We start from the raw sequence: 15,942 nt of genomic DNA on the forward strand, positions 1-15,942 counted from the left end.
AATTAACAAAACTCATGTTCGTAATCACAAGTTAAGCATATATTAATATCAACTAGGTGAGAACCCGCGCTACGCGCGGGGTTTTAATTCTATCTTTCAATTATATGATTATTTATTCAAGTATTTAATTATATAGTATACTTTATGTAAATGATTTTTGCAAATGTTTTTGATTTTTTGGTTTGGTACGTATTAACTAATAAATTTTTAATTTTAAGTAGTCAAGTTTTTCTTTGTTTGATTCTAATTTTGTATATATGATTGTATCTAAATTACTATGTTTGTGTATTTATTGTTCACCAAAAATGTATTATATCTTCACCTGTTTGTGAATTTAGATAGAGAGTGAAGTGTTGTTATTATCTCTATTCATTATTATATAGCTTTATGACATCAACACATAATTTGTGGATTAATCGAGTCGTACATATTTTTGAATTAATCGACTCGCCCTGTTGCTTCTTTTTTTCCCTGTTTTTAACCCATATTGATAAAACCTAAACGAAGATATCGATGTTTTCATTGTTGGTACTGATGTTAATAAGTGTCTTTAATCCAATGCCTAGATCAGGCCCTAAAGATAAATATAAGACATTAACCAGTATATTTTATGTTTGTAATTTTCGGCCTCATTCAAGGCCCAGTTCGTTGAAAAATAGGGTTTATTAATGTTAGGCTTAGCCTTGTTTGTTGGTCATGTATTTTTGTAATAATCATGTATGTCTAATGACGTCGTTTTTCACCAACGATCATATACAGCCTGATTATAAGGTGTAATCTAACCTTACAAGGACCAATTTTCCACCTACTTGAAGGATTAACTTTCAGAAGGACTGAAAAGTAAATATAGCATACACATGTTCGAGAGCTGCCTATCAAAAATCCATGAAGTTCCCAGGTCTTTGACATGACAAAAATTGTTGAACATTTTTGGGAATGAATTGAGTTGATTAGAGCATACCAAGAGTTAAGAATGCTGGCGAAGAGATCAAATAATAAAGAACTCATACCTGAAAGGAAAGAGATCTTAACTTCTGTAAACACTACAAATGAGAAAATAAGCCCAGTACCCAAGAAATAAGGAACCTCCATATGCAACTTGTGACAGTGCGTAGATTATCCCTTTTTCCTACAAACATTATTTTCGATCTATCATATAAGCATATATCAAGATTAAAAGCAAAACAATTGAATTACTGAAAGAAGGAAACATCATCCATGTAGCTACTCAAATGAAAAGTCTTGTATAATCAAGCATAGCTAAAACTTATAAGATGACTTCATAATTGCTTCCAAGCACAGAAACCAAAATATGATCTTCCACACCTAAGACTACTTTGGTTGGATCAATGATTCCTGCAACCATTAGATCTTCATATTTACCAGTTGCAGTGTTGTATCCGTGTTTTGGGTTGTCGTTAGAGAGTACATGTCCCAAAAAAAGCCATTCACTTAGTTTCTATATCAAAGGCTCAGACTTGCAATCTGTATAAGATGATCTTTATATTGTTTACCTTTTCGTTGACAACACTACCATTAACACCAGCGTTTTTGGCAATTAACTTCAATGGGTAGCTCAATGCTTTCTTAACAATGTCAGCTCAAACCTGGAGGTTAAGATGATTTACAAAATGGTGTTATAATCCAAGAACTCATCATTGTTGATGCACGAATCACACAAGTACGAAATAGGGTTTCTCTGGGGAAGTAAAAAGAATCTCCTAAAACAATTCGAGCCGAGAGTTCAAATAGCGTTAGGCGAGCCGAGATCGATGACTTTGGATTAAGGATTCCAGGTCGTCGATGAGGCCGAACTGTAGGTCGTTTTCCGAGCTGAATAAAGTTTGAGGTCGCTTTCCTTTTCTAGACTGAGATCGGTCTTCGTGTCTTAGCCGAGTTCTTCGTATCCTAGCCGAGCTCTTCGTATCCTAGCCGAGTTCTTCGTATCCTAGCCGAGCTCTTCGTGTCCTTGCCGTGTCAGCGTGATTTTCGATGGATGTGACAGGACTAGTCGTCCTGCTTTTATACTCCTGCGGAGTAGGGCGTACCCTGACAGATTTTACCGGTTTTACCCTCGCGTCTGGTGACGTGGCAGACTCGTAAGGCGGCGAGGTCGTCTGGGCCTCGATGCCTTTGGGCTTAAGGCCCGCTTCGTTGATGGGCTTCCCTTGGATTGGGCCTTATATTTCTAAAGCCCAATAACTCCCTCAACAGTTGCCCCCCAATCATGATTCATCGTGTGCTGCGAGGATCATGATTGTTTTTCCTTTCCCGAGACACGCAAGAGATCGCCTTTCTCCGCGTCGTTTCGGATCAACGAGTTTCGGCGACGCGCGCGCGTGGGAGAGACGCGAGAATCGATTCGGCTGACGTTATTCCCGGTGTTTGGAGACCGAAGCGTCCCTTCGCGTGTGAAGCTGTCTTAGCTCGTAATTATTGCTCAATTTCGTAGATATAATGATTACTTATCACCTTTTGCTTCTATAAATACCCCCTCCTCTCTCGTCCGTTTCTCATTCTTCTTCCTCCGCTAAAGGTATAACCTTCTCCTCTCTATTTCGTTCTCTCGCTTTATCTCGTTTTTTTTTGTTTTATTGCGATGTCTTCCGACGCTAGTTCTCGCGGTTCCGTCTCCGACCACTTCCGTTCTCGCACCTCGTCTGATTCTACGGGTCGTATATCATCCGTTGATCGATTCCGGGCCAATTCTTTTGATGACGACCTAGAGTCCAATTTGTCCCCTCGTCGACAGAACTCGTCGAGGTCGTCTGACGCCAGTTCTTCGATTCTTGCGGCCGAGCTGCAACGTCGCGACTCGCCCTCTCAACGGGATCTTGTCGGGGCTACCTCGATCGTTCCATTCATTCCTAGTCTCCGAGATGAGGATATTGGTGATGTTAAGTTTGACGATCTGGAGGCTGAGCCTGAGTTCGTCGAGATGCCTTTCGGGGTTCCCGGGCCGTCTCCCTATCATGTCGACTTCCTGGGGCCGACCCGGACGTCATTTGAGACCCTCGCATATACCCTCCATTATTGTGACGCTCCGTCCTCGATTGAAACTCGCATTTCGGCCCTATCCGAGCGACCTTGGTCCGCCCCGGCCGGCTTTCTCTGTGTTTATGAGAGTTTCTTTACGGAATGCGATCTCACTTTTCCGATTTCGGGCTTCCTGCTTGAATATGTAGCGAGGCGGGAGATGGCTCTTTCTCAGCTTTCTGTTGCTGCCATCCGGAATGCGGTAGGATTGGTTCGGCTGGCGAGTAGGTGCGGCGTGGTTGTCCGTTCTTCTCATTACGAGGAGGTGACCAAGATTAAGAGCCTCAGCAAGAAAAAGCCGGGCTTATACTACGTTCAGTCATCCACGACTCCTAAGCTTGTCGACGAGGCCAAGAGCAAGACTAGCGACTGGTCGGCGGGATATTTCTTTGTTAGGATTTCGGCAGAATCTGTTGAGGACGTTAGGATTCCGATCTATACAGGGTGGAAAATTTCACCCGGTAGCTTGAGCTCGTCTTCCGCCCTCACACTTCTTCTTTGGTTGCTTTCGATTTTCTTATATCTCTTTTTTTTTGTGCAGCTCGTTTCCCGACGATATTTGATCCATTTCCCGAGCAGCTCAAGAAGGATCTCGAAAAGATTCGTGCTGAGGGTACGTATATCTGGTCATCCACTAACAAAGTTGCTCGCCGCCCCTCTCGGAATCCTTCACGTGGTTGCCGAGGTTCTTCTCGTCGAGGGCCAATTCGTCAAAGTTCCAAAGTTTCTGCTCCTCCAAAACCAGGTAACACATATATCGTTCGCCTCTGCCGGTCTTCGTTCCCTTGGCTTATATATTTTTTTTGATTTTAGGTCGTAAAGCGATGGGTAAGTTCGATCTGAGTGTGGTCCCGGATTACGCCAGTCGTTACAAGGATAAGAGGCCGGCCTCGGAGACTCCCGTGGCAAAGCCATCTCGCTCAGAGGAGCGACAAATGAGGGAGGCCCTGAAGAAGAGTCTCTTAGATCAGGGAGGGCGTCACGCCTTCCAGGCCGGAAGTTCTCGACCGTTGAGCCCTAACTCCGAGAGGGTAAAGAAGAACGAGATGCTCGCAGCTCGTTTAACTCAGCAGGCTGGTGGGGGCGACCGAGCTGCGATCCTTCCCCAAAGCGATGATCTCCGAGCCATAGGAGCCCGGGGTGGCTCAGTCGAGCCTCTGAGCAGGAAGAGGCCGGCTGATACGGGAGCTCGTCCTGTTGCCCAGAAGAGGCCTCGGGTCGCCGACCACAGGTGGTCGTACCGCTACGTCGATAGGGATGTTCCCTTTACATCTAATGCGGACGCCTGTGCTGACTATTCCGCGAGATGGGTCACGGCCCCGGCTCGTTCCCTCTAATTGAGGATCTTCGGGAGCGGGATGCGTATACCGAGGCGGCCAAGAAATCATGCGAGGTTATTATTATATATATATGTATATATATGTTTTTGTTACCCTTCCTCGGTCGATCGTTTATGTATATATTTTTATTAGGCGACTTTCGCGATGAACCGCCTGGTTCATCTCTACGAGCGCCGAGTTCGTCGGCTTTCGACCGAGAACCCGAACTCGAGTGATTATCAGGCTGCCATTGCTGCGGAGAAGAGTGATTATCAGGCTGCCATTGCTGCGGAGAAGGAGCGGGTAGATCAAGTCTCGCGAGAGTTGGGTGTCGTTAAGGACGAGGCGGTGAAGCTTAGGGAGAAGGTCAACCTTCTCGATCATCACCGGAATGGGCTGATTGCGGAAAGGGACCGTTTGAGCGCCGAAGTGAGGCAGAGAAGGCTCGGTACGACGAGCTCGCTGTGATCCTCCGCTCCGAAAAAGCCAGACTGCGAGAACGTCGTGCGGAGTACGGCGAGTACTGTAGAGGTAAAGCTCTTGCGAAGATGGCCCGGCTGTTTCAGGCTCGTCTCACCCGTCTACAGGCTCATGTTGAGGATACCCGTGCCGCGCAGCCCACTCTTCTGCTTTACAACCAGGCAGTCGGGAACCTTGGTTTTCTGAAGGCTCTAGTGGAAGACGGCGAGGTCGTCATTAAGTCAGAGGAAACGCTTTCCAGGGTTGAGGCCGACGTGGCGCAGTACAGAGCTGATCTTGCGGCCTTCGACGTGACTGAACTTCAGGATGGCGATTTCGACGCTTATACCCTCTTTGCGGACCGGAACGAGGTTACTGAGAACCTTCAGTATGCCGCTTCAGCTGCCAGTGGTAGGGATTTCGTCGGAGATGACGAGGTCGAAGAAGATGCTGTTGATCAGGACACTCAGCAGGAGGTCGCAGTTGAAGCTCGCGAGACCCGGGCCGAAATTCAGGATGGAGGTGGTTTTGGGACCGAGGCCACAGGCGCTGAGCAGACTGGCGACGTCCAGGAAGTTCCACGGGTGGCTACTCCGTTAGCTCAGGTTGTCCAAGACGGGGAGGACATTGATATCGAAGGCTGACCGCGAGGTCATTTTTTTAAAGTTGTTGTCGTTTTGCCGCTTTTGACGGCTTTTTCTTATCTAGTCGCCGCTTTGTCGGCTTTTGAACTCGTGCCGTTAACTCGTCTTTTAGCTTTATTTCTGCTGGGTCGGTTTGTTTGAACATGATTGCCGCTAGGTCGGCTTATTTTATGTGGTTTTCGCCATTTATTTCTTCTTTTATTTTAGCCTGTTCTTCAGGGTCGGCTCCTGTGTAGGACGGGACGCGGCCGGTTTCTGTGTAAACCTGGCCGTGATCGGCTTGGTGCGAGTTCGCCAAGCTGATGCGAGGCCTAAGTTACTTTGGTTGTTGGTAGGCTTGACCGGTTCGGGATTTGTGAGTCCTTCGGCCTATACGTTTATTCTGTCGGTATGATGCAAGTGCTGGACTTGGCTTGTGCGAAATTTTACCAATTTCGGCTTTTCCGAGTTTGCTCGGAGTGTTCGAGGCGGGCTCGAGACATCGTGAGGTGCGACGCGCGGTGATCGGCTTACCCTGTATTGGCCTGACAACTCTTTGGGAGTGCGGGTTCGTCCCCGGCTTATGCTACCCGGTTTATCGAGGCTTTGCGAGTACGGAGCTCGGCTTTCAGACCCTTAAGTGTAGGTTTTTTCCAAGACTTTTTTACTTGTTTTGGCAGACTTAAGTAAGGGTGTGCGTTCTCGTTCGAACGTGTTCGATCGAATTGCCTGGCCATGGTATCGATGTATATTTCGGTTCGGTTGTATTTCCAAAATTAGATGGAAATACAAAATTTTATTAATATCATAGCTGCGCCCTGCAAGCAGGGCTGCCTACGTACCCCCTGATCGGAGGGATCAAGCCGTTCGTAGTTCACATTACATAGAGAGGCATCGGTAAAGCCATCAGTTTTTTTTTTTTTTTTTTTTTTTTTTTTTTTTTTTTTTTTTTACATATATAAGGAGAGCGAGGTCGTCAGTAGTAGTATCGCTTGAGGTGCATGGAGTTCCAAGTTCGTGGGACTTTGGTGCCGCTCATGGTGAGGAGTTCATAGTCGCCGGGGCGAACTATCTTCGAGACTTGGTACGGCCCTTCCCAGTTTGCTCCTAGTTTGCCGGCGCCGAGTTCAGCTGTATTTTCGAAGACTTTCCTGAGTACGAGGTCGCCGACGTCGAAGTGGCGGTTGTGTACTTTCTTGTTGTAGTATCGGGCGGCAGCAAGCTGGTAGTTCTGAACTCGGCATAGTGCGGTGTTGCGCATTTCCTCAAGTTCGTCGAGTCTGTCAAGCATCATCTGGTCGTTGAGGTCGGGACGGACTGCCATCATAGAACGTCGAAGACTTGAGTATCCGACCCCGGCTGGGGCCATTGCTTCCATGCCGTAGGCTAGCACGAATGGTGTTTGCGTGGTGGCACTGCGGGGTGTAGTTCGGTACGCCCAAAGTACTCCGTCTAGCTCGTCTACCCAAGCTCCCTTTTTGTCGTCGAGGCGTTTTTTGAGGCCGGCGAGGATAGTTTTGTTGGTCGCTTCGGCTTGCCCGTTGCCTTGCGGGTATCTCGGTGTGGACTTGTTTAGACGAATTTTCCAGTTCGCACAGAAATTCTCGAATGTCAGCGAGATAAATTGCGAGCCATTATCGGTGATGATTTAGTATGGAAGGCCGTGTCGGCATATTATATATTTCCAAACGAAGTTCTGGACATCCTTGGCTCGTATTGCCGCGTACGATTCGGCTTCCACCCATTTAGTAAAGTAATCCGTCATGATTAGGATGAACCGTTTTTGCCTGGAGGCCGGTAGCGGCCCGACGATGTCCATAGCCCACCTCATGAATGGATATGGTGCCGCACCGACCTTGAGTAGCTCGGTTGGTCGATGAATCGAGGGCGCGTGTCTCTGACATTGGTCGCACTTAGCCGCGAAGTCCTTACAGTCCGATATCATAGTCGGCCAATAGAAACCTTGCTTTTTGATTTGTAATGCGAGAGCTCGTCCGCCGGAATGGTTGCCGCCGGCCCCCATGTGTGTTTCCTTCATTATTTCTGTGATATCCTCGCCGTGTAGGCAGTTCAGCCATGCTCCGGTTGCGCTGAGCTTTAGGAGGCGATTTTCCAAGGTCGTGTATTTTGCGGCTTTGATGCGTAATCGACGTGCTGCCCATTTATCCGTTGGGACCGTTCTATCGGTGAGGAAATCGCGTATTTTGACCCGCCAGTCTGTTGGGTCGGCTGCGTCCGGATCTTTATTGGTTCCGACGAAATTGACAGTATCGATTGCTTCGATGCTTGGTCGGTCTACGCTTTCCACCGGGATAATACGTCGAAGGTCGGGGTCCGACGTGGATGCTAATGCGGCGAGAGCGTCAGCCGGCGCGTTATCTCCTCGCGGGATTTTGGTTAGTTCGAAATGTGTAAACTGTGAGGATAACTTCTTGACGACCTTGAGGTATGCCTCCATAGTGTCGTTTTTGGCTTCGTATTCGCCGCTAAATTGATTTGCGACGAGCTGTGAATCCACGTATGCTTGGACTCGTTTGATCTTCATTCCTAGGGCGAGACGTAGACCGGCAATGAGTGCTTCGTATTCGGAGACATTATTTGTTGCCGTAAAACGCAGACGAAACGACTGCTCGATTATTTCCCCGGTTGGTGAGACCAGTTGTATGCCGACGCCAGAGCCATGCGATGACGAGGACCCATCGGCGTACAGCGTCCAGACGCCGTTCTGAGGGTCGCCAGGCTCGGGGTCGCCGCTTAGGTTTTTTGGAATGAGCGGTAGTTCAATGAGGAAGTCGGCTAACACTTGCGATTTCATTGCTGGTCAGGTCCTGAAGTCCATATCGTATTCGCTGAGCTCGATTGCCCATTTAGCCATTCTCCCGGACTGGCTCGGACTGTGTAGGGCGGTTCGTAGTGGTTGGTCGGTGAGAACGGCGATTGTGTGGGATTGAAAATAGGGACGTAATTTCCTGGCCGATGTTACGACCGCTAGCGCAGCTTTTTCCATCGTGGGATAGCGTGTCTCGGCTTCGATAAGGGACTTGCTGACGTAAAAGATCGGCTTCTGGTCGCCTCGGTCATTTTTAACAAGCACACCGCTCACGGCCGAGCTTGATACCGTGATGTATAGAAATAACGTTTCACCGTTTTCTGGCTTAGCGAGAACCGGGGGCGTCGTGAGGTACTGTTTGAGTTCGTTGAAAGCATTTTCGCTTGCTTCATCCCATGCAAACTTGTCCTTCCTTTTTAAGAGGTTATAGAAGGGTAAGCACTTGTCCGTCGATCTGGCGATGAAGCGGTTGAGTGCGGCGATCCGTCCTGTTAGTCGCTGCACCTCGCGTGCATTCTTTGGAGAAGGCAGATCGAGGATTGCGCGAATTTGCTTTGGGTTAGCCTCGATCCCCCTCTGCGTGACCATGTACCCCAGGAACTCGCCGGATGTTACGCCGAACGTGCATTTCGCGGGGTTTAATTTCATATTGTATTCGTTCAGTACGTCGAAGCATTGGCTTAGGTGTCGGACATGGTCGGCTGCTACTTGAGATTTTACCAGCATGTCGTCTATGTAAACTTCGATGGTTCGTCCGAGATGATCAGCGAACATCTTATTTACCAAACGTTGGTACGTCGCGCCGGCGTTTTTGAGGCCGAATGGCATCACCTTGTAGCAATAGGTTCCTCGGTCTGTGATGAACGAGGTCTTTTCCCTATCATCTCTGTGCATGAGGATTTGATTGTATCCCGAGAATGCATCCATGAAGGACAGAAGTTCGTTCCCGGCGGTCGCTTCGACTATCCTGTCGATGTGGGGGAGCGGGTAGCTGTCTTTTGGGCACGCCTTATTGAGGTCGGTAAAGTCTACACAAACACGCCATTTGCCGTTCTTCTTCTTCACCACGACCGGGTTCGCTAGCCATTCTGGATATTTTACCTCGGTTATCGAGCCAGCCTTCAATAGCTTATCGACTTCGTCATTTACGGCCTTGGCTCGCTCCGGTCCCAACTTTCGCCTTTTCTGCTTTACCGGTTTATAGGTTGAGTCGACGTTAAGCTCGTGCGTAACGATCATAGGGTCGATGCCTATCATGTCGTCTACGCTCGAGGCGAACGTTTTAGAATTCTTTTTTAGAAATGCGATGAGTGGTTCTTTAACCGATGGTACTATCTCGGCTCCGATTGCGACGCATCTTGTCTTATCCGTTTCATCAATGTTCACTTGTTCTGTCTTGCTTAGTTGAGGCTCTTCAAGGGACTTTTTTAGGGTCGGGACGGTCGACGATGTTGGCATCGTTAATTGCTATAACTTCTTAGCGACGCGGTTCTTGTGTTCGATGAGAAAACATGTTCTTGCGATCTGTTGATTCCCTCTCAAGGTGAACACTCCGTTGTGCGTCGGGAACTTGATGCACTGGTGGTATGTGGACGGGATCGCCTGCATTTGATGCATCCAGGGTGTCTCCAAAATAACGTTGTAAACTGCGGGCTTGTCAACTACGACGAACTTGACCCACGAGATCGTTCCTCCGACGAATACGGGCAACTTGATCGTTCCGATTGTCATTACGAAGTCACCATCGAATCCGGCCAACGGGCGCGATACGGGTTTTATTTGCCGATCGCTGACGTTCATTATAGCCAAAACGTCCTTGAAGATGAGGTCGACCGAGCTTCCAGTATCGATGAGCACTCTAGTTACTCGGCTATCGCCGATGATGAGTTCGACGACGAGAGGGTCGTTATGCGGTGTATCGACGCCCTCCAGGTCGGATTGGGTAAACGATATGGGTTCGTCGTCGGGCGTAGTTGGTGGTGCGCTCGTGGACGGCCATACTTCCTTCATTTCAGCTTTTTTGCGATGTTGTTTAATTGACCGAACTGAATCGTTGCAGTTTTGCAGTCCGCCCATTATCATTCGGACCTGTCTGACGACCACCGGAGCTTCGGCTGGTGCCTTTCCATTCCGAGGTCTTTTGGCGGAATCATTCGCATCCTCGACTTCCTCGGTTTTCGCGTGGTCTTGTAGGTATTGACGAGCCGTGCTCTCGTTACGCTTTTGATTCTTACTTCCTTGGGCGCGGTCGCACTCGATCGCGATGCTTCCGCTCTTATATTTTGCCATCAGCAAGCTTTGCAGATACGGGCAATCCTCAGTGGCGTGCGCTCTACTTTTATGGTATTCACAGAATATTGAAGTCGATGCCGGGGAATCAGTGTCCCTTACATATTTGTTCCACGGCCTCGGTGATGGTGTCTCGCTGTTAACGACGAAGGTCGTAGGTCGTCGTGCCTGGCCGATGTTGCCTTTGGAATGTTGCTTTGGTTCGGCGTTGTTTGCTGTGTTAGGTATCGCCGAAGCAGTCTCCTTGGTTACGGATGTTTTGGGTGGATTATGCTTTTTGGCTAGAACGAGCCGTTCTTCTTCGAGCTCGATATACCGCGAGGCTCTATGAAGTGCGTCCTCGAGAGTGTTCGGAGCATGAAGAGTGATATCGTCTCTATACTTTGAATCGTACCAGACGGCGTTGCGTAGGGCTACTATCGCGGCCTCGTCAGGGATGGTGATTTTGGTTACTACCACCTTGAAGCGATCGATGAATGATCGGAGTGATTCCTTGGAGCCTTGCGATAGGGACCACAGGTCGGCGTTGGACGTCTGGTTCTCGATGAGAGGTGAATAATGCTTTAGGAAAGACGACGATAATTGGTTGAAGCTGCTGATCGTGTTTGGCTTTAGGCGGGAGAACCAGTTGAGAGCCGGGCCCGTGAGATGTTCGATGAAGATCTGGCACCGCCCTGCCTCGAAGTTTTCTGGAGTCAGCTCGGCGCGGTTAATCGCGACGCTGAAAGATTGCAGGAATTCCTTAGGGTCGCCTTTTCCGCTGTACCTTTCCAATTTGATTTTCTTGGATCCGCGGACGGAAACGCTTGTGATTCTTCGGGTGAAAGCGGTTTGCTGAGTTTCCTCGAGCACACGGTCGAGTTCTGGAGCCGAGCTAGTGGCACGATGAATTTTCGAGCTCATTTCCAGGACGGCGCGTCTCAGTTCGGCGATCTCCGTATGTCGCGGATTGGTGCTGCCCATGGTTTGGACGGGCTGAGCTACCTGGGGACGTCCGGGGAGTTCTGGAGTGTAGACCGCGTTTGCACTCCGACTCGTTTGCAAACGGTTGATCTCGTCCATGGAGAACGCTTGAGCTGCGGCTAGAGATGCGAACCGAGCATCTGTTCGTGCGTCCTATCGACCTAGATGGTCGAGGATGTTCTGGAGCAGTCGGTTTGGTTCGGCGGGAGTTGGTGCCGCAGCGTGCCGTTCTGCACGGGTTTCTTCGAGGTTCGTTGGACGTCGTCTGTCGGGAGAGGTCGGTTCGCCTTCCTCCTGGTGTGCCGGGGGCGTTTCGTTCCTTACCGCTTCTGCTGGCCCCTCGGGCGTCTGAGGTAACGATGCGGGAATAGCTACCGAGGTATGGGTAGCCTTCCTTGTCGGAAGTACTCCTAACGGGATCGGCGTCACCGTCTCTCCTCCCGTGGAGGATGCGTTGTCGTCTCGGACGCCCATGCTGGTTCCCTGGTTTCCATCGGTTGCCATCGTGTTATCGCGGGCTCGTTTTGTTGACTGGAGAAATCTCTGAGCTATCCCCCTACCTGACGCGCCAACTGTTGATGCACGAATCACACAAGTACGAAATAGGGTTTCTCTGGGGAAGTAAAAAGAATCTCCTAAAACAATTCGAGCTGAGAGTTCAAATAGCGTTAGGCGAGCCGAGATCGATGACTTTGGATTGAGGATTCCAGGTCGTCGATGAGGCCGAACTGTAGGTCGTTTTCCGAGCTGAATAAAGTTTGAGGTCGCTTTCCTTTTCTAGACTGAGATCGGTCTTCGTGTCTTAGCCGAGTTCTTCGTATCCTAGCCGAGCTCTTCGTATCCTAGCCGAGTTCTTCGTATCCTAGCCGAGCTCTTCGTGTCCTTGCCGTGTCAGCGTGATTTTCGATGGATGTGACAGGACTAGTCGTCCTGCTTTTATACTCCTGCGGAGTAGGGCGTACCCTGACAGGTTTTACCGGTTTTACCCTCGCGTCTGGTGACGTGGCAGACTCGTAAGGCGGCGAGGTCGTCTGGGCCTCGATGCCTTTGGGCTTAAGGCCCGCTTCGTTGATGGGCTTCTCTTGGATTGGGCCTTATATTTCTAAAGCCCAATAACTCCCTTAACAATCATTTATAGGTTTTTCTGCAGTGCTAGTCTTTTGGACTTACCTTTTCTTCATTTTTTGCTAGAGTGTCTTTAATGGCATCCACTTTTGATGCAAGTCTTAGCAGAGTGCATCCTCCTCCAACAACGATACCTTCTTCCACAGCCGCCTGAAATATAGTTTGAAGGTTTCAACAGTTTAGGATGTAGAAACATTGTAAGACTCTTTGCTTAGAGATGATGTTGTTACCTTTGTAGCGTTAAGAGCATCTTCAACTCTCAATTTATTCTCCTTAAGCTCTGTCTCAGTTTGGGCTCCAACCTAAAGAATATAAAATGTTTAAGAATAATCTTATTATTATTACCTGCAATTACTTTTTTTGCATCATGTGATTTGTTTCTAATTGTCTCACCTGAATCACAGCAACACCGCCTGATAATTTAGCAATTCTCTCGTTAAGCTTTTCCTTCTCATGGTCTTGTTCAGTAGCCTACACAAACCCCAAAGCCAAAGACTTAATAGCCGGAAGATAAAACCAATCTTTGGAAAATTTCAGTGTTTTTAAGATATTACCTCAATAAGATTCGTGATCTGTTCACCTGCTTTATATACATAAAGCAACCGCAATAGTTACTCACACCTGTCAAAATCAAAACATCCCCAAGATTATTATTAGGTCAAGCGAAGCTGATAAACAATACCTTTAGACCATGTACATAGGACATTTTTTTTTGGGTATCATAAGCCCAAAAACATTAAATTAATGGGTAAAACCATTGACTTGGGCCTGAGCCGTATCACTGCAGTGATATTCTTGATACCAGTCTCTGATGACATGGCGGCTCGGGATTAGTCGGGGAAAACGCGTTTTTGTGGGAAAAGAGAGAAAAAAAAAAAATCAGTCTTCGTTTTCGCATTCTTCTTTCTTCCTCTCTGTCTGCGATTTGGCGATTCTCCGTTGCTCCTTCGTTCTCATCGCCGGCGGATCTCTAAAGTTCCCCGTGGAAGAAGAACATGCAGATCTCTTAAGATCTCTCTTCACCTCTGCGTCTCCACTCGTAATCTGTCTCGTCGAGGTGCCATAGATCTCCTCGAAGAAGAACTTAATCAAGAGCTGTCGGTTGGAGAAGGAGATCCGCCGGCGATTCAGACGACTATGAGTGAAGATAAGTTGATTTCTGATTTCATTTTGTAGTGTGTAGATCTAGGATTAGGGTTTGGGTCGATTCAAGGGTTGGTTTGTTTTTAGGGTTTCGGGAAATACGTTTGAGAAGGTGAAATTGGATTATGGTTTGGATTAGGGTTAGGTTTTTGTTGGATTAGGGTTTGGTAATTGTTAATTTCGGTTTGAAATTGAAAATTCTTTGCTTGATTTTTGTAATTTCTGGAAATTGAATTTCGTTATGATTAGGGTTTGGTAATTGTTAATTTCGGTTTGTAATTTTTGTAATTTCTGGATTAGGGTTTTGTAATTGTTAATCTAGTTACCTTTAATTGCTATTGATTGTCATTCTTGTTGCAATTAAACAGGTTATGGAGACTTCAATTGTCAGTTTCTTGCAATTAAACAAGTTAATTTTGAAATTCTTAGTTCTAGTTACCTTTAATTGCTATTGATTTATGATTTCTTCTTCTGATTCGTGATTGTTTTTTTGGATAATAGGTTTTAATTGCTCAAAGCAGTGCTTCAAAGGAGAAGACTCAGGTGTGTTACTGCTCAATCTTTTAAATTTTGCATTTTTCGATGAATCTGCGGAGGTGAAAGGTAATCTCTTAAATGATTCTATTTTTTTCTTGGTTGAAACTGAAACACTTTTGAAACTGAAACTGAAACACTTGAAACACACTTGAAACTGAAACACTTTTGAAACTGAAACTGAAACACTTGAAACTGAAACACTTTTGAAACTGAAACTGAAACACTTGAAACACACTTGAAACTAAAACACTTTTGAAACTGAAACTGAATTGAAACTTAATTGACTTGAAACTGAAACTGAATTGAAACTTAATTGACTAGAAACTGAACACTTGAATTGGCTAGAAACTGAACAAGGTCTATCCGCCCTACAGAAATGTACTGCTGCAATTAGGCGTCTGGCATATGGTCTTGCAAACGATGCGATGGACGAATACCTCCGCATGGGCGGAACCACTGTGAGTCAAGCACTAGAGAATTTTGTAGATGGCATAATAAATTTATTCCAAGATGAATATTTGAGGCGGCCTACACGTGAGGATCTAGAACGATTACTTCCTTCTGGAAAAGAACGCGGATTTCCGGGAATGGTAGGAAGCATTGACTGTATGCATTGGGAGTGGAAGAATTGTCCTACGGCTTGGAAAGGGCAGTATTCACGCGGACATGGAAAACCCACTATCGTTCTAGAGGCCGTGGCATCACAAGATTTATGGATTTGGCATGCTTTTTTTGGGGCTCCAGGTACGTGTAATGATATAAATGTTCTTGACCGCTCACCGGTGTTTGATGATATATTAGAAAGTCGAGCTCCACGACTCAGGTACGAAGTCAATGGACATCAATACAACATGGGTTATTACCTCACAGATGGTATATATCCGAAGTGGGCAACATTCATCCAATCAATTACCCGCCCACAAGGACAGAAAGCATCATTATTTGCTAGTTGTCAAGAAGCAGTGAGAAAAGATGTCGAGCGTGCTTTTGAAGTCTTGCAGGCTCGGTTTGCTATTATTCGAAACCCAGGTCTGTTTTGGGATAAAGAGCGAATGGGCAAGATAATGAGAGCATGTATCATATTGCACAATATGATTGTAGAAGATGAACGAGACGAAGATACCCAGTTCGATTTATCTGATTTCGTAGAAGGCGAAGGAAGCGGGACTTCTCAAGTAGACAACTCTTTTTCTACAGAGACAGCTACAAATGTGAACAATTTGATGGTCAATCGAGCTCAAATACGTCATGAACAAACACATCGACAATTGAAAGAAGATTTGATTGAACATATTTGGCAAAAATGGGGCGAAGGTAATTGACTACAAGCGACTAAATTATTTTTATCATCATGTTTTTTCAGTTTTTTTGAATTTTATGTTTTATTTTGCTTAAGTATATTCTACGTTTTTTTGTTGTAATATTACCTTTTGTAATCCTATGTTTTAATATATTAATTTTTGATTTTGCAAATTTTTTTTTTTTGTATGATACTTAAACCGGTCTCACCAATGCAAACATATTTAGTAGGGGTATCATAAAAAATCTCAAACAATAAACAAATATTATAAATAATACTAAAAAATTTATAATGATACTATATCGGTATCACCCATAC

The 15,942-nt window shown here is 46.7% G+C and overlaps 2 protein-coding genes across 2 annotated transcripts; one reads left to right on the forward strand and one right to left on the reverse strand.

Annotated features, from left to right (window-relative positions):
- Positions 1-1,267: 1,267 nt before the first annotated feature.
- On the reverse strand, positions 1,268-13,350 carry LOC9306460 (chaperonin 60 subunit beta 3, chloroplastic). The gene is given in 6 exon segments (XM_021018449.1): positions 1,268-1,429; positions 1,515-1,607; positions 12,690-12,794; positions 12,875-12,946; positions 13,038-13,115; positions 13,327-13,350. Coding segments are annotated over 6 exon segments (534 nt in total).
- A 1,327-nt stretch (positions 13,351-14,677) lies between these two features.
- Positions 14,678-15,724, forward strand: LOC9306461. Its single transcript, XM_002868333.2, has one exon. It carries the CDS (start codon positions 14,750-14,752, stop codon positions 15,644-15,646), a length of 897 nt encoding a protein of 298 aa, XP_002868379.2. The 5' UTR covers positions 14,678-14,749; the 3' UTR covers positions 15,647-15,724.
- Positions 15,725-15,942: the final 218 nt, after the last annotated feature.

This window comes from Arabidopsis lyrata (assembly GCF_000004255.2).
Source record: "Arabidopsis lyrata subsp. lyrata unplaced genomic scaffold ARALYscaffold_7, whole genome shotgun sequence".
NCBI classification, from domain to species: Eukaryota; Viridiplantae; Streptophyta; class Magnoliopsida; order Brassicales; family Brassicaceae; genus Arabidopsis; species Arabidopsis lyrata.